This window comes from Geospiza fortis, unplaced genomic scaffold (genome assembly GCF_000277835.1).
Source record: "Geospiza fortis unplaced genomic scaffold, GeoFor_1.0 scaffold84, whole genome shotgun sequence".
Classification (NCBI taxonomy): Eukaryota; Metazoa; Chordata; class Aves; order Passeriformes; family Thraupidae; genus Geospiza; species Geospiza fortis.
In genome coordinates this window covers 3,495,534-3,514,807 of record NW_005054363.1, presented here as the reverse complement: position 1 = coordinate 3,514,807, position 19,274 = coordinate 3,495,534, and the positions used below count along the sequence as shown (strand labels likewise).

At 38.5% G+C, this 19,274-nt stretch overlaps 1 protein-coding gene across 1 annotated transcript in view; it reads left to right on the top strand.

Moving 5' to 3' along the window:
• The window catches only part of NALCN (sodium leak channel, non-selective), a 217,477-nt gene that overhangs the window by 67,316 nt on the left and 130,887 nt on the right, over positions 1 to 19,274 (top strand). The window contains exons 7-9 of the mRNA XM_005424146.3: positions 2,474 to 2,616; positions 2,737 to 2,841; positions 5,497 to 5,583. Of these exons, the coding sequence (XP_005424203.1) occupies positions 2,474 to 2,616; positions 2,737 to 2,841; positions 5,497 to 5,583 (335 nt within the window). The remainder of the gene's footprint in view (positions 1 to 2,473; positions 2,617 to 2,736; positions 2,842 to 5,496; positions 5,584 to 19,274) is intronic.

The window sequence follows — 19,274 nt, the reverse complement described above, 5'->3', positions numbered from 1 at the left end:
GAGAGATCTATGTTCTCATATGCCCTAACCACAAGACTCTTAGCACTACACTTTCATTGCGTAAGCCCTTTGAACTAGTAGGAAAAGACACTTTGTCACTGATATACAGACATCTGTGAAAAACAATAAATTTGCCATTTGATCTGAGGGGCATATGTTAGGTTTCATTTATGGCAGCATTCCCATGTCTGGTTTTTTGGGATGTATCCTATCATCACTTAAAATTTTGATATTTTCTCACCATCCATATGGCTTTGAACATGGTGAGAAAAACAGAGTATGTTGCTGTGAGAGGAGAGTCTTTTAATAACTTACTCATTGGCTTTAGGAAGATGTAGTTTAAAATTAAAGAAATAATCAGAAAAAAAAACAGAAGAGCAAAAACATGCAGTAAGGTAGATGTTAACCAAGAATAATTCTTCTTTTTCAAGGCAAAACATTTTATGGTGTTGCATCCCTTATTCTGCATCTCTTATTCTGTATGAAAGAAGATTTCCAAGAGACAGTGAACAGCATGGTTCCTGGCATCAGTAATGAAAGTTTTATTACATTCTAGTCACATGCGTTAAGCAAGAATGTATATTCTTAAGAGGGATTGCTTTCTGATAGCCTTAAGAGTACCTCTACCAGTTATACACTATAGAGACATTTTTACTTTAGTGTCACAGGCAAACTCATTTTAACTGGGTTAATTGTGCATTTTTGTCCATTCACAGTATTGCTTTACTGTGGCAGATGGCCCAGTGATGTGTTATAAATACTTTGCATGACATCCCCTCTATTTTACTAATCTTCACTGTGACTTTCCCATTGGTAATGACTAATGACAGTTTCCTAGCCAGCAACTTTTAATAGATTCTTTTTTTTTTCCCTTAATCTCTGCCTGTCCTCAACAGCACTGTTTTGTTCAATAATTTAATCAGTTCAGCAACAGTATATTATTAGACAATTGAACCATTACATTTTGAATTTTTGAAATGTAAAATACCCATGAAATAACCACTGAGGAGTATTTCAGTATTGATAAAGACCACTTTTTCTTCTAAAGAATTGAAAGGGTTTTGCTTTCTATGCTTGAAGGCTTTTCCTTTCGTTTTATTTTCATTTCTTTCCCTTGGTCCTGAGAACCATATGCAGTAAAAAGCAAGGAATCCATTAACTAAATAAACTAACAGTTTTGCCTACCCACCATGCCCATCTTGACCATTTGACACCTACCTATCAAAAGCAGGTGTTATACAGAAAAGAATCAATTTTTCCCTCTCTCCTCTCATCAGTGAAAATTTACCTGCAGAAGGGATACCCTGAGACAAAACTGGTTCCAGGTTCATCCCATCCCTGTTAGCAGACAAAAGAATATAGATGTTACAAATTCAACAGGAAAATAGTAGCACTCCTTATAGGCTGCTGTGATTTTGGCAGAAACTCCTGGAGTCTGGAATTTCTGCCCAGAACCACTTCTTTCTCTGTGAAAAGGATCAGATAGTCAGCTTTCTATCTTTATGTTGCTAGCAGCTGCCATGTTTTGCTGAGGGCAGTGCTCCTCATGCTCCCTCTCTTTTATCAAAGCTGTTCCATGAAACGAAGCAGTAGTGGAGCAGAGCTGGGAGGTGGCTGTAGGACAATTCTGTGATTTCACAGCAGTTTGTGAGATTTCACAGTTTAATTTCACAGTTTAATTGTGTTTCTTTTTTGGAACATAAAATTGCTTTAAACAGGAATGACTTAAAAGCCATAACTGGTCTATATTTTGCAGCTTTCATTGCAGCGATACGGAGGAAGGCCAAGCTGGCTAAAGCATATTATCACTCAGACATTAGGTTGAGTTTGGACTTTATGTTTAATATTAGTTGCTTTATAGCTGTTATTCAAAAGTGGTTTCTGCACAAAAAGGTCTCTCATAATTTTCCTTTCATCTTCTCTCCACCCCCTCAAGAGTGATATAGCAAGTTCAACTTAAAAGTGCTTTTTAAAGGCAACTGTATGTTAATGCAGCTACTACCTGAATTTCAAAACAGTTCAGTAGCTTGCTGTAGGTGCTTACTGTGCTTGCTAGTATCAGGCACCTTCTTGGTGTATTGCTGATGCTGTTGCTGATATTAAAAGTGATTTCTTTAACCTACTGAATGTTCATCCTTGTTAAATCTGCCTTTTCTCAGGGATGCTGCTGAATGCAAATGATGGGACAAATTCTGCCTTTGGAGGCATTTGCATACTGCCAGTGAACTCTTCTAAGGGATTATACGTGTCTGTCCAGGGTGGGAAGGGAGTCAGTCTGATCTGATACAAAACCAATTAATATTCAACTGCAAAAGGAATGTGGAAATGCACCTGAAAAACTTTGAAGGAGGAGAGGAGAGCCCTCTCCTCCTTTAGAGAAAACAAAAAATAGGATAGATAAAAGTTTGTTTGCTGATACTGAAAACTTTCAGGGAGGTTTAATGCCAAACATTTTCATTTTTTCCTCTGACAGGCACAAGCATATTTACTGTTTATGAAGCTGCTTCTCAGGAAGGCTGGGTGTTCCTTATGTACCGAGCAATTGACAGTTTTCCCCGATGGCGTTCATATTTCTATTTCATCACCTTAATTTTCTTTCTGGCCTGGCTTGTTAAGGTACTGAAAAATATGTCTTTTTAAATTGGTCTGAAACCAAATAGATCATATTAGAATTAATTTCTTCTCTTTTCTGCTTGCTGAGCTTTGTGTCAGCCATTCTTTCTTTTTGTTTTACAGAATGTTTTTATTGCAGTCATCATTGAAACGTTTGCAGAAATTAGAGTGCAGTTCCAGCAGATGTGGGGGTCCAGGAGCAGTACTACTTCAACTGCCACCACCCAGGTGAAGCACTTGAGATGCTGAGATTCTTTGGGGATTTGATTTGGTTTAGTTCATTAATTAATAATAAGCAAAAAGTTCTTGTCATGTATGATATATTTAGGGTTGCATGTTGGTACCTATAGTCTAAACCTGATATATGAATTTTCATAAAAATTTTAATTCTTGGTTGCATTATCTAACTAGTCTTTTTTAGAAAGGAATAATGGAGAATACAGTTCTCTATATGGCTAGATACGCTATTGCTGTGTTTGTATTCTTTTTAACAAAGTATGATAATGCTTTTTTATCATGTCATTGGTGAGTTTGAAGTCAGGGCTATAGGATATCACTTTCTGTGCTAAGAAATAAGAGCTGAAATCCCAAAGTAGCTGGAATAAGAGGGATCAGAAGGCAGCTGAACTGTTTGGGGAAGCTGGTCCTGGAACTGAGAAGGGTGTGTTGAGACCAAGGGAGAATAGGTTGTAGGGCAAGGAAAGAGTCATGCTCACAGCTGGGGCAGCCTCAGAAAGCGAGACACTGAATAGAAATAATGGGTAGGAAGAAACCGTGATAGAAAGGATGGACTGAGTAGTGGGAAAGAACCCAGTATGAAAAAGAAGAGCTACTGGGCTAAGATTTAAATTCTCTCATTCATTATTTAAACAATCAGGTTATGTGTTCCAAATGGGCAAAAGACCAGGCTTTTCCAGGGTAGAGCAGTTTGTCATCTCTCAGAAGAAGCAGTACCAACTGCCTGCAAAAACCTCTTAGAAAGACAGATAGGTGAAACATACCCACAAGGGAATTTTTTCTAACCATGTAGCTGGAGATTATTTAGTTTACTAAGCCAAAGGATTTAAGTTTTCAAAATTAATTATTGAATATATTTATATTCCTTTTTATATTCCTGTAATCCATATGTAAATCTAGTCCTTTTCTACATTTTTTTGCCTCAAATAGACTTTGTGGCAGTAATTTCTACTCTATATATATGCCTTTTTCAAAGCAGACTTTGTAATATCAATTTAAAGTCTAAAAAAAAGGACTTTTCTACGTGGCATTTGCTTAGCCTGAGGAACTTAATGTTCATAGGACAAATTCTGAGCCATATAGGCTTATCCAACATGCTCTGAACTAGAGGATGGAATAGAGAGTTCAATGTAGGAAAACACAAGAAGCTGCCAACATTAAAAAATATAAAATATCCAAAATGATGTCATGATGCCAAAGAGCGTGAATATGTTGAATATAATCTGCATCATGCAAATTAAAAATAACTTGCTGGCTGCAGACAAGCAAATGGTTTGAATGGCTGCTTCATTCCTCGAGTCAGTGACATAATGGGATATCAAGAGAGTTCAGGTTACCAAACTGCAAAAATTATTTATCTTTTCCTGTATTAAGAACAGAAAATATTCTGCAGGATTTCTTGTTCCAAGCACCAGACAAAAGTTAAAACCCATGCTTGTTTTGTGCCTGAAGTAGCCTTGTCAACTCTGCCTTAATTTTCCCACTTCTTACATTACTGAGCTGTTCCCCAAACTTATTCCTATAGAAAAGAAATGAGTGTCCAGGAGTCGAAGACTAGGAAGAGGTCCTCTATAAAAGGATAAAACGTTCTTCTAAAGCACTTTAGCAATGTATTAAAAGCATGGTAAGAAGAGGAATAACTGTGCTGATCTTAGTTGGCAACTCTACCCAGTGCAGAGATGCTAAATAAAGACTTGCAGGAATAACAACCATATTTAGGTGACGCTGTCCCCTGTCTAATAAGCACTTCTCTCAGGATGTCTTTTAAGCTTCAACCACCCTCCTGCGGCTGTGTTCTTGAGGTGACTCGTTTGAGTGCTGGGTGTCAAAGAAAAGGTGGGAGTGAGGTGGGAACTTTGCCACACTTCATTTCACAGTATATGCAGGTGGCAACTCAAGATGCTAGAACCATTCATTTTCTTTCAAGGACATTTTCAAGGACAGTTTTAATCACTTTCAGGTGTGGTGTCTCACTGTTCCTTATGTCCAGCATCATTTTGTGTCCTAATTTCTGAGGAAAAAAACCCAACGAAACAGAATGCCATGTCTGTTCTTCCAGAGGCTATTGATAAAATGTGAATACTGCTGTGGTCAAGAAAGCCTTTTCCATTGCCATCATTAGAGCTTGGAAACATTCAGCTATTTATAGGAATTTTAATCTCTGTGAAATTATACATAAGGACTGTCCAGCTACTCTTGCTGATATGCATCAGTGCAACAAAAATAAAGTGGTCCTTGCAGTAAAATAATTTTGCCAGTAAAAAAGATTACCAAAAGCACCTTTTATTTATGTAGCTTATTTATGTGGTCACAATGTATTTGTTTTTTCTTAGGATAAGCTTACCTTAGTAAGAAAATTATTCTGAACAGGTACCACTATCTAATGATGCTGGTCAGAGATTAACTGAATTGTTTTCTATATTAGGACTAATAGAAACACATTGTGTTTGATGTTGTCTGGGTAAAATCAGACAATTGTTGGAAAAAGCATGTTACTTTTTTTTTTCTGTAGCAGAAAGAATCATTCCTCTGTTATTTTAAACTAGCTATCATGAAAATGCATGCAGTCCTTAAGGGGAATGTATTAGATCTCACTTGTATTTATTGCCACACAAAACATTTCTGACAACAGTCTTCCCTTTCAAGATGTTTCATGAAGATGCTGCTGGAGGTTGGCAGCTTGTGGCTGTTGATGTGAATAAACCCCAAGGCAGAGCTCCTGCATGTCTACAGGTATGACATTGCTTTTTAATAAATGTGTGTGTGTTACCAGCATCACTCAAATGTTGCTATAGGGAAATTATGCTGAGAAATAGCTACCATAGTTTTAGTCATATATTTTTTGAACCTATTACTTTCTGCAGTGTAGATTTTTTTCTTGAAAATCACAGATCAACAAAAAAAGATGTACCACACCCAAAGGGAAAAGATTGGAAAAATCCTTCCTGATAAGGTTCTGCTTTGTGTGCTTATGAGAGAAAGATTTAAGATTGTAAAATATAAAATAAAATAGTTAATCATGTTCTATCTCTGAGAATTTTTATACAAATATATTCCATTCCTAGGATATTTGCATCATAAATGCTTGTTTATTAAGTACAAAATACAATAACATATGCCAAGAAGCATGACTAATAATAAACACAGAAGTACCTAATTTCTCTTGTTCCCTTGTGAAAATAGGCTCACAAAAAAGGGAGAAGAAGCATGTAGGGAGCAAGCCATACAATGTTTGAAACTTCCAGATTTGATATTCCTACTTGGATAGGAGTTAATTTGTGAAACTCAATCTTCATTGTTTAAATAAATCCAGACTAAGATAAGTAATGTTTTTTATAAAGTCATTTTTAGAACAGAGCACTGTACAGCAGCTCAAATTTTTATTTGCAAGCTAAATAATGTCATTTCTGGGTAAAAACAAACTTCAGAATAGAAGGCCAAATCTACTATACCATTTTCTGGCAATTTTGGTTATGTTTGGTTTAACGTGTAAGCTAAAATACACGTTCTTGTTGGCAGCATGTACATTGCTGAACCCTAAGCTGGCAAGCACCTTCCATCCCCTCCACAAGCTGTTCATTCTCAAATATCTTTTCTTTGCCAAACCACTGCCATGTATTTGATTATAGCATATGTCTTAATAGATTATTCGTATTCCCAAATTTAATTCTTGATTTTGACAGCAACAGGAACATCATTTGTGGTGTTCTCAAGTATCAGTCTCCGGTATGTGGATAAAATATAGGTGAACTCACTGTGAAAACTTCAGATGAAAATTAAGATACCATCTGAGTTACCTGGTCTGCCTTTGTGGCATTGCATTTTTGCCCAGTTTGGGAATCATGTGAACACAGTTAATTGTGTTCCAGTGGACATAAACCTCATGCATTCAACTTCTTATATTTCCCACTCAACCAGCGTTTCCCTCTTGTTCTTCATCCTTTCTGAAATAGGGAAAGCTCTGAAACTGTGTTTTAGCACCCTTTTAAAGACATTAAACTGCATGAACTCCATTATGTGTCCATTAGTCCAATAGTCCATTAACTATATGAAGTCCATGTGCTAATTTCCATTAGGAAGTTTATCCTTCATGACATTACTGTCCCTATCGACAAATAAGCTGTGTTGAGTTGGTGTTGTCATCACAGAGGCAGTGAACAGGATTGCTGTTCTATGTTTTATGTGTCTTATGCACACTCTAACTTTTAGATATCATTAAAAAGAGTTGAGCTGTAAGACTTGCTTTGTATAATTTGGAACTTCCATGCATTAGATACCTCTGCATTCATTAATATAAGTATTCTGTGGGATATCATACTTGTGGTTTTTTAACTGCTGGTCTACATATTAGGGTGATCTAATGATTTTAAAATGTTCTGAGAAATGGATTTTTTGTTCTGCATCAGGTCATAATGTGAGAATTGCAGAAAGAAGGTAGTCATACTCGTCCTCATTGCTATACTTCCCCCTCATGACGTGCCTGAGCTGGCACTGTATTTATGCATTTGTTCGGGGAATGGAGTTAAAGTTGGCAGGAGGAGAGGAGTGAATTTGTTATTGATCAGACTTCCTGCAGCTGCATAAATGTTTTTTTCTGACACACAAAGGGGACCAGAACATTACTAGAAGCAGTCTAGGAATGTGAGAACTGCTTCCTTCAGCAGCAGTGAGCTATAAAGTATGACTACAATAAATTTCAATCCAGTTTTTTTTTTTAAGACATATGGGAATTACTATAAAAATCAGTTATACTTTTTTTTGTTTCTTGTTTTATATTGGGCCAATATCAGAGAGGTGGCTCATCTGCTTGCCTATGCAGCCAGCTCCTAGGAACCCCTGAAATACTCAGCACTGGTGGTTTCCAACTGCCTAGGTTCCTCTGTGCAGCTCTCAGATTTATTCTTAGGTACACTTTACTTATGCATATTTTTAGATATCTACATGTCCTATACATGCATACACACATATTTAATGGCTCTTTCTAACTATTTGTAGGAAAATGATGGTGTGCATAGGTGTGGAATATAGAGGTTGTAGGTGGTGTGGAGATGTGTTTCTCCATGGCCATGGATAGGTTCCAGCTACCTGTAGGAACCTAATGGGGTTCAGAGGTTATGTGTGGTGGTTGTGGTATAGCAACAGCTGATAATATTGTCAAGAGAAACTAAATAGATGTAGCAACAATTTAAACAGCTCAGAAAAGTTTTAAATAGAAGTAGCAGGTCCTATCTACTTCCTGATTTTAAGGACTTGTGCTTCTGAGATTTGTGGGTTTGCAGGCTAAATTATGGTAGAAAAATACTTGTCAAATTAACTGGAGAAAGTATTTCACACATTTAAGGTTAAAGACCTGTCTAGTGCCAAGCACCGCAATCACAAGTTGCTGATGGCACTGGGGACATCTCTGCAATTCCTGCAGTTCATACTCATATTTTCCCTGACATGAACCAGAGATTTTGCAGGGGCTGTCCTGTGCTACCCGTTTAGTTAGATCTGGAATTTAAGATATAAAGTAAGTTCTGTTGCCTTGGTGCCCTGCAAAAGCATTAACATCCTCTTTCACGGACAGGACCAGAAGCAAAGGGCACAGCATTAAACAGTGGGAGGCTCTCTCTGAACACCAAGAAGCAGTTTTTTACTCTGATGGCAAGTTCTTTACTCTGATGAGTCCTGGCAAGGCTGCCCAGGGAAGTGGTGGAGTTTCCATCTTTGTAAATTTTAGTAGCTGTCCTGGGTAACTGGCTCTCAATGTCCCTGCTTGAGTGATTTTGGTAGCATGGAGACCTGAGCCCTGTTTGTATGATTCATAAGGAGGACATAGGGCTGTTGGAAGCAGTATTGGAGGATTGACTTTGGTGCATGGAATGAAACTGTTCCACACTTCACCTCAGATGGGCAGAATAGATGTGGACCATACCTAATATGTTCTTTCAAGCTGTCTTCCTCCATTCTTGTGGGCTCCCCACCAGACGAGGCTGAAAGTTAGGGAGGTGTTGTGGCACACTGAGGAATTACAATTTGGGAACAAAACAGGAGAAGACAAACCCACAGTGTAAGTATATCCCCAGTGGGATGACGAAGGACATTATGTAGCAAGCATTCTATCTCTTAAGTACAGTACCTTATAGCCATGTGTACAGGCTGTGGCTGATTACCATCACTTTTCCCTCCTCCACTGCATTAACTAGGATGAGTAACTGCTTGCCTTTAAGCTTTACACTTAAAAATGTTGGTGAGATTGCTGTTTAGAAAACAAGCATTTCTTGCTTAACAAAAAAAAATAAGAACAAAGAATTTCTAAGAGAAATTGTAAATGAGAATTGCAAATGCTACATCTGATCTTAACTTGTGTGTTTAAGGTGATGAGCTATGCCATGAACATTCTTCCATTTCTCTTTGTTAGGAATGCCTAGAAGTAGATACTTCCATGTGTTTGGATCTTAGGGACTAACCCTGATTTTAATTGGGAAAAAACCCCAAACAATTTCTGATTAAAAACCAAAGGCTGGCTGACAAAGCTTGATGCACTTGATTTTTGGCAGTCAAATTTGCTGTATTATAAGCAAATTTGAGACTTCTTACATTCTTCCAGGCAACATAAGCAAAGAGTATCTGCAAAACAAAAGAGATAGCTATGAGAGTTGTAAGCTGACACTTATTTTGACAGGATATTAACTTTGAAACCTAACTCTGGCAGAAATTACATATTATTAATAAGTTTGGGAGTGAAAGAGCTCAGCTAAACCCTGTGTCCTTTAATTCCTCAATTGTTTCAGGGTATATATCCTGACAAGCTACAAAAAAGTGCAATATTGTCTCAGTAGGCAACTGTACAGTACATGGAAAAATTAAGATAAAGAAGCATAACACTGAATTCAGCAGAGAATGGTGGGGGGTTTTTTGTTTAATAAAACCTTAAGCCTTTCTTAAACATGTTGATGATGCAGAGTCTTAATGGCTACATTGGACTGCTGCAGGATATGGCCCCAGAGTTCTGCCCTACATCTGATTCTGACAGTAAATTTTTTAATTGTTTTAAGTCTGTGTTGCATCCCCAACAGACTCATCTTCTTTTCTCTTAAAAGGCATTAAAATCAATTCAAAGTTTAAGTCCACAGGACCACTAATATAAGTTATGTAGCATTCCTGACTGAGAACCAAAGTCACAGACAAAAGACAGGTATCCTGCAAAACACATTTTTTACAGGCTGCTAGGGAGGTCATGGAGACTCCATCTCTGGTGACATTCAAAACCCAAGGGACGTATTCCTGTGTCACTGTTCTAGGTGACCCTGACTTGGCAGGGGGTTGGACTGCATGATCTCCTTCTAACCCTAACTATTCGGTGATTAATTTATATGAGAACATACTAATACCTTTCTAGAGATGGCATCTGTGAATATTAGGTAATAATTTTATGGGAAAAATAATGCATAACTTTTTTTTTCTGGTGCTCATGTAAGTGCAGGACTGTGTTCAGACTGTTTCCATGCAGCAGCCTATCTCTATCCCAAATGTTTTATGTTGACATTTTTTTGTGACAGGGAATCTGAAGTACTGAAGGGCAGGTTCTGATAGTCTCATTCTCTCTCCTCCCACCTTGGAGTAATGCAAAATGCCACTCTCCTTTAGAATGAGCCTACTTCAATTGGGATAGAAAAACACTACCTGACCTCTGGTTGCTCTTTACTTCACATGTATCAAATGACAAGCATCAAATCTATTTAAAATGTAAGAATCCTTCACAAATTTACATCTTTAAATGGTAGATTAATGTCTGTGAGGGTGCACGCAGCATGTGTGTCCATACTGCAAGATTGGGAAGGAAACAAGTAAGGGCAGAGCTCCTATTCAGGGGGAAGTAAGCAGTCCTGGGGAAAGGACCAGCAGGGACATTAGCTTAAATTCACTAAGGACAGGCTGCACTTCAGGAGGAACCGGCTGTGGCAAAAGCTGAGGCTGGGCTCTGCTGAAAAGGCCCTGGGAGTCTCAGTAGGCAGCATGCTGAACAGGAACCAGCAGCCTTCCCTGGCAACAGAGAAGGTCGACATGATCCTGGGTCATTGTGTGGAAGGAATTATTTCCTGTTGCTCAGCCCTGGTAAGCCTGAATCCAGATACTGTGTCTGGTTTTGGGCCCCCAGTACAATATGAGTACTGACAAACGAACTCAAATTCAACAGAGGGGCTCAAGGTGTTTGAGAAGCTTACTGTTTTTCTGGTCTCTTTCAATAAAAAATGGTGAATTACAGTATGCAAAAAAAAGAAAAAGTATATAGATGTGGAGGGATAGAATGTAAGAAAATAAAGATAGTGCAGAAGGTAGTCTCACACCTGAGGAGTTGCAGCTGTACTAATCACCAAAGACTGGGAGCAGACCTGCCCTTAATAGGCCACAGCTGTATCCAATAAGAAGACGAGTGCCATAAAAGAGTGGGTTAGCTGGTTGAGGAGAGTATTGGAGTTTGTTGGCTGTGCTGTGAAGAAGAAGGAGTCAGTGCTGTGAGGAGATGCCCACGAGAAATCACTGAGAAGGTATGGGACTTCTGCAATAAGATGACAACGCGTGGGCAAAATATGTTTGGTACTCTAGTGTTATGAGATTACCTTTTTAATTCACAACAGAAAATGATAGTGGTTCTTACCACGTACATTTACAGTGTATTTGTCCTGACCCCTCCTTCCTTGAGTTGAATGAACCGCAATCATTTCAGCCATCTGAATTCATAACTTCTTTTATTAACATAAACTGAAGCGGATGCCAGTTTATATTATCAGATAAGAGAGGGAACTGAGGTGTCCCAGGAGTAAGCTTACTGTCCTGTCAGAGATCAGACAGCTACAGAAGCTCGACTGGGTAGCTCCACAGACCTTTTGACCCTGGTACAGTGAACACCAAAGGACAGATAAACTCAAGGCAAGAACAGAAGTGAAGACATCGTGTCTGGTCACTCTGACCCTCTAACACTGACCGCTTTAACAAAAGAAGATGTAACAAAGACTTTACTAGTGAAAGAGATAACAAAGGATATTACTAGCATAAGAACAGTAATCAGAAGGTTGTGTTTCTAAAGGAGACAAGGACAAAGGGGTCAGAGTAGAAAATTTTGAGTACGAACGTATTGACCTATAAATACTGGTAAAGTGTGTAATGAACTGGCTTTGCTTTGCTGGTATAAGCGCAGTCCATTTCAGTCAATCCCCACGCTGTCCCTTCAGTTGCAGCTGCTACTATGGTTAAGGCCTCTGTAAAAAATGAGGCAAGCAAACAGCAGAGGATGGTAACAGCTTTACCTTCCTCATCTTGAAGGAGCATAAAGCTAAAACTGAGCACACATTTAACAACAGCTCATTTGTGAATCCCCATCCAGTTTCTGAGAGTTAGTCAGTTATTGGAGTATCTACCCCTTTACACTATTCACCACACTTTCTCCATTTCTTCCCGTGCTCTGTGTACAAGTAGAAAACAATGGAAGTATCTTTGGTTTTTATTTTCCATAATGCCCAGTATTTACTATCTCCCCATATACCACAGAAGATACCAAGATGGGATGGGGCTGGACTATAATGTGTATATTCTTCTGTTGCCTACATATGTAGTTTCTCTGCAGAGCCTTCCATTTCTCCTCATTTTCTGTTTTTACCTCACCGAAACTACCAGTTTGCTGTTACATTACACTTGCCATACTCTGCTCCCGAGTCTCCTCAGTAAAACTAATGTGGTTGATTTTCAGTACTGTTTCAGTGCTAAGTGCATCACTGGACTGTCCAAGCTTCTGTCAACTGATGCAATTTCTAGGCTTTCTAAATGAGAATAGGGCATAAAATAAAGATGGGTTTTTTTTATTCACAGCCTCAGAAATTTAGGATTTAGAATCAGTTAATCTTCTGCATAAACTCACGTACTCAAATAATACCCTCATTCAAATCAAAACTTAATTTTAGCAAACTGAAAGAGAAGATTTTTCTTCCACTGTAAGAGAGGATCCCAGTTAATTGGAAGAAATACATGTATATAATTTAATGAAAGCCACTGTAGTAAGAAGTGAATATGACAAATACCTTCTGCTGATTCCTAAGTTACACTAAAGATCAAATTAGTATATAAGTAGACTTCCAACTTTTCTTGTTCACCAATCATTACTTCCCATGAAAGAAAAGAAGATCAAACCCAGTTGTGTATTCTCTTCTCTTATTCCTGCAGTGAAAATCCCTAAGTACTGCTTTGTTTCACATCTCTCTCTCTTATATTCAATATATCCATCATGAAACTGCTAAAACACTCAATTCCTTCTTCTCTGGCCATGTCCTCCATCCTCTATGGCTTTTTTTATGCCTTTGGATATTGCTTTTCATCTTTTAGTCTCCTTCAAGTTTCTCTAGAGTTCTGTAATTTTACAGAATTCTTTAACAAATTGAGATAATACGTAGCATGAAGGACTGACCTTTTTTGATGCAAAAAGGTATGCTTAATTTCTGATGCTAATCATATGTTCAAAAGTGCTGTAATAATAACAATGTCACTTGCCTGCTCAGATCATAGCTTTGTGACCTTCTATTTCTTTCCTAGGTGAAGCACATATGATTAAAAGTGAATATAGTATCTTTTATCTGTTGAAGATTTTACTGTCAGAGTAGGAGTGCACATAGAGTTTTTAAGTGACCACTTCCATCATGCTGACACACCAGACCCAGTGTCCTCAAGCTTTTTCTTCAGCTGTGCATTTCATTTTTGCCCAAAATATTAACATGAACAGGGAATTGCTGTCTGGCTCATTGTTTCCCACAGGAGCCACAGTGGGAAACTGTTCATAATTTTTCTGTTCATTACAAAAGTATATATTGAGAAAGCTGAAGTTGTCATTATTTGGTGTTAGTAATACCAACCACAGTTTCATGGAAGATATGAGTTGCATCTTTCCAGGTCAGCTTTAAATGAGTATATGTACTTTACAAGTCTTTGCAGACAGAAAGACTTAAAGAAAAAAGTTGTGACAAAATTATTAGCAACCTCTAAAATTCATAGGAAAAGAAAAATAAGAGACATAATGTGCCTTTAAAGGGTAAATACATGCTCAAAGAATTTTTCAAGGCTTTTTTCTAAAAAATAGTCCTCAGTTTTTCTTTATTTGTGAACTGAGAGCTTCCTACTGAGCTTGTAGGAGTAACTCATGGTAGGCAGGAAGTTCTAACACACTACAATATGTTAAAGTAATATCAACAACAGCAAAATAATGTGGCAACGTGGAGCCTCAGCATGAATTCGTGCTAAATGGTTCCTGTTGAAATGGAAAACACAAAGATTATTTTTCAGTAAGAAAAGAAAATCAATATTTTAAATCAATGCCAGTCATAGGGAACAGTGAGAACAAGTAACAAAAGACCACAAAGCACGTTTGGGAACACTCAAAAGAAGAATACAATAAATATAAAACCATTATACCAAAATATAACCTTCCACAGCCTGCATTAGGATGTGTCATAATCAGAAACCATACTAATTTTTCATGTTGCCACTTCCAGCCACTTCTGTAAAATTAAGGAAAACTTAGGTGACTGAGTTAAAGTTCTTCAAAAGCACCATAATAGCACCCATTTTTCTGTCCTCTTCTCTGATTTACTGTTAGCTACTATGCTGCTGTATGCAAGAGTCCCTTGCAGATCCCATATCTGCCTGTCCCTGTTAGTTCTGCTCTGCCCATGTGCAATGTGCCCTGAGGACAGGCAGGTGGGCTCTGGGAGAGACAAGAGGGGTGTCTTGGCAAGCCCAGTGTCACTCACCTACCCAGCAGGATAAACATACTATTCACACGCTACTCACCAGGTGGGATTCTGGACCTCCTTTGTAAAACCTCTTTGTAGATCAGCTGCCATAGAAGTAAAGACATGGTTAACCTCTCCATTTGTTTTACCTAATTGAGCAGTTTGGTGTGACCACCACATGTTTGTATGAGACAAAGCGAGTTACAAAGGCTTTGTACAGAGCCTGCAGGGTATCTCTGTCTGAATTATTGTTTGCTCAGACATGGCTCCAGACCTATGGTGCTCCACGCACCATTGCAGTGTTCTACCTCAGCTAGCAAGGCCTGACAGGGCGAAACCCTGCCCTGGTCTGTGGGAGTAAGCATCATTATACAAAAATAATACTAGTAAAATGCAGCAGATCTAGCTGGTCTATGGGAAGTGATTGTAGCTGGAAGTAATTGAACTTGGTGATCTTTATGAGTCTCTTCCAACTCAAGGTATTCTATGGTTCTAAGTGTCTTCCAAAGCATGTATCAGGGAGAGGTTTTGTAAACACATCACACATAAATCAAGTTATTCTCTTCTCCATCACTCCCTGCTTTAGAGAGGTGGATATATCTATTTCCCAACTCAACACAGTCTTATTTTATTGAAGTGTCTCTCAAGTAGTTACTTAATATGTTTAAATACCATAGTAGCCAAATCTCACAGGGATATATTTTTCCACAATAAGGAATGTGAACAGCAAGAAACCTATTAAGTAATTTTCTCAAGGTCTACAGGAAATTTGGGCTTAGACATTAAATTGAACCCAGATCTCCAGAGTCTCTCTCCATTCCCTTAGCCATTAGAATATTTCCTCTCCCAATGCACAATATAGTATGTTGAGGAACTAAATTCCAAATAACTCAATACACTAAATAAGTAGAGTTTCACCAAAGGACAGGCCCAGACTCATGAAACTGTTGAAACAGAACTTTTAATAATATTCCCTTTCATTTTTGGAGCAGTAATGTTTGCAAAGCCCAGAGAAGAATTAATAAAACTAAACTTACTGCAAATTTTAATTAAAATTATACAGGGCATTAGAGAGTCTTGACTATCTTTTACTAAGAACTCCACCCTTCACAGGATATTGAGTGACAATATACTTAACTAAGAAAGGTCAGAAGAATGCATATTAATTGAATGTGTCCTAAAGGCAGCATATATATTTCCCAATCTGATTAACTCTTTCATAGATTAAAATTTATGCACCATTTTTCTAAGCAAAAAAAAATGCACCCAAACCCTTTGAAAATAGCTAACATATCTCTCACTAGAGTCTTTAAAGAATGCCTTCAATATATTGCTAAGCCTCTAAATGCATGATTTTTTTAGGAAGTCTACATTCATTTTAGTTTGGTTTGATAGAACTGAAACAATAATGCATGGTGAGATTAGTAAGATGTTTGAGTTTATCCAGATTTTAAGATTTTGCTTTCTTTTCACTGTATTTTGGTCAATAATTCATATTTAATAAGATTAAAGCCCATTTGGGGTGCTATCCCCTCCCCCAAAAAAAAACTTTAACACATGGCTTTCCTTTTGATTCCTTTTTTGGTATGGATATCCAGGAATGTCATAGGTTGGAAACCCTGCAGTGCTCATAAGACTAGCAGATAAACAGTGCATTTGCCATGTCTTAAAAATTGTCCAGTCCCACAAATAGTCATATATAGCTCATCCTTGTCTGAACTTCTGGATACCCGATTATGCCCTCGTTCCCTGTCTTGCACTCCAGCAGTAAGTCATTTAGGGACTTTCTGAAGTGAATGTTAAATTAAGGCCATTATATTTAGTATCTGTTGATGGATTTGTCACCTATCTACTTGTCTAGCCTTTTTTTTTTAACCCATTTATCATTTTGGCCTCCAGAACTTGTTTGTAGGAAGTAGTTACATAAAGTAACAATGCAGTATTTTAGTTGATTACAGTTGCAGATTAATGAAATTGTTTTCCTGAAATTATGCAGAAATAACACAAAACAGTGCAAAGATTATTGGTTGCAATTTTGAGATGGATGCTCAGTTTCAATAAAACAAAGAATTAAAACAACAAAACTTGACAGTCAGGAACACAGGCTGTTGTAACATGCAATCACTAACAAGAGGGCAGGCAGGCATGTGTTTATGTCTGAGGACTATAAACACCAGCCATGGGACGTGGTTGTTTTTTGTTTGTGCCTGTGTATAAATATAGAACTCCCAAAGCTGAGAAAACATCAGAACGTGAAATAGATTTTGAATATCAGTAAGGAGTTTTGTAAAAAGACATTTATGTGTTTGGTGGCAGGGCTGTCATTTTTAAGACAACTTTTAAATTTTCCTGTAGGGAACATTCTGACATTAACAAATATTAATTAACTTAATACTTATTAGATCCTATTGTAATGTTGTCTATGCTTTTATTTCTCTGCTATTGCATACGTGCATCAAAAAGAAAAGTAATTTCTTTAAAAAGGGGATACAGAACTGCATGCCTATTGCCAGTTTGCAAGGTTCTCTCTCCTTCCTCTCTTTCTTGCCTGCCTGTATTTTTCTTTGTAACTAATATACCAAACCACATACTTTAACAATGAGTTAAACACAGTTCATAGTTTGTTCTCTATAGCTTTCCATTTGCTTGATGATCTGTCTTTGTTCATTGCAACCAAAGTAAATTACTAGCCACAGTTTGTAGCAATATACCTCCTGAAAGTAAACAAAAAAAGAAAGAAAACATGTTATCGTTCTCACTGATTTGCATTTGAAAAAAAATAAAGCATGACTTACTCAGTTTGAACGTGAAATTTTCATGCAGACTTAAAAGATTGGAATCACATCAGAAAGACAAAATGGACAGATGTTTAACTATGATTAGGCATATAAAAGTGTAGTGGTTTGTGGTTTTCCTTGGCAATAGCTCTTATTAGAGGAGAGCCTGCTGCAGCAGAAAACTTGGTCACATCAGGCCTTTGGCATCTTCTAGGGTGATTTAGGATTAAGTATTTTGAATTTATCTCAGGCAGTAGGTTTTCAAAAACTTTGTATGTCAGAGTTGCATCATATAATAATTGAATTGTTAGGATTGGAAAAGTCCTCTAAGACCATAGAGGTCCAACCATTAACCCAACACTGCCATGTTCACCTCTAAACCATTTCCCTCATTCCCTCAGGTTTTTTGAACACTTCCATCACTTCCTTGGGCAGCCTGTTCCAATGCCCGAGAACCCTTTCTGTGAAGAAATTTTTCTTAATATCCAATCTAAACCTCCTCTGGTGAAAGTTGAGGCCATTTCTTCTCATTTTGTCACTTGTCACTTTGGAGAAGACTTGTCACTTTGGTCCCCACCTCACTACAACCTTATTTCAGGTAGACTAAACAACCCCAGCTCCCTCAGCCGTTCCTCATAAGACCATTCTCCAGTTCTGTTGCCCTTCTCTGGACACACTTCCACACCTCAGTGTCTTTCTTTGTAGTGAGGGGCCCAAAACTGAGCATAGGATTTGAGGTGTAGCCTCACCAGTGCTGGGTACAGGGGAGCAATCACTGTCCTGGTCCTGCTGGCCACACTATTGCTGATACAGGCCAGGATGCCATTGGCCTTCTTGGCCACCTGGGCTCACTGCCAGCTCATGTTCAACAGCTCTGGACCAGCAGCCCAGGTCCTTTTCTGCTGTGCAATTTTCCAGCCACTTGCCTCCAGCCCTGCAGTGCTATGTGGGGCTGTTGTGACCCAAGTGCAGGACCCAGCACTTGGCCTTGTTGAACCTCAAGCCTTTGGCCTTGGACCATTGATGCATCCTGTTCAGATCTCTCTGCAGAGCCTTCCTGCCCTCCAGCAGATCTACACTTCCATACTTGGTGTGCTCTGTGAGCTGACTGTGGGTTTGCTCAATCCCCTGGTCTAGTCAATTGATAAAGATATTTACACAGGACTGGCCCCAGCACTGAGCCCTGGGGAACCCTACTGGTGACCAGCTGCCAGCTGGTTGTAACTCCATTCACCACCACTTCCTGGGCCTTCTAGCTACAAGGATTGTCTGACACAGTTAGTTAAGGTCTCTGAACTTCTTGGTTTTTGACAAGTTTAAAGTAGAACCTTTTTTGTAGCCCCTGATTTTCAAATGGGCCCACAGAAAACCTGCTCCAGAATAAATAAATTTTCCATAAGGAATTTTTATAAATCTTGACCTTCTTTTGTGCAGGTCTGTACAGACATGTTGGATCTGGCTGAGATGGAGGTAATTTTCCCCACAGAAGCTCTCATAGTGCTGTCTGTGCTTTGCTAGAAAGGTGTTTTGGCTGCTGCTGAGCAGTGCTTGCACAGCATAAAGGCTCTCTCCAACATTCTCCCCTTGTCAGTGGGCTGGGGCTGGGCAAGATCTGGAGAGGATACACAGCCAGGACATCTGAGCTCAGAGGACCAAAGGGATGTTCTATACCATAGGATATCTTCTCAGCTAAAAAGGAATGCCTTTAAGAGAAAGGAGAGGACACACACATACTTGCTATTACAAAATGTGTCTTCTAGAGAAAACACTATGCATGCCGAAGCCCTGCTTCCCAGGCAGTGTCTGGACTTTACCTGCCGATAAGAAGTAGAGAATAAATCCTTTGTTTTCCTTTTGCTTCACATGCAGCCTTTGCTTGTACTTT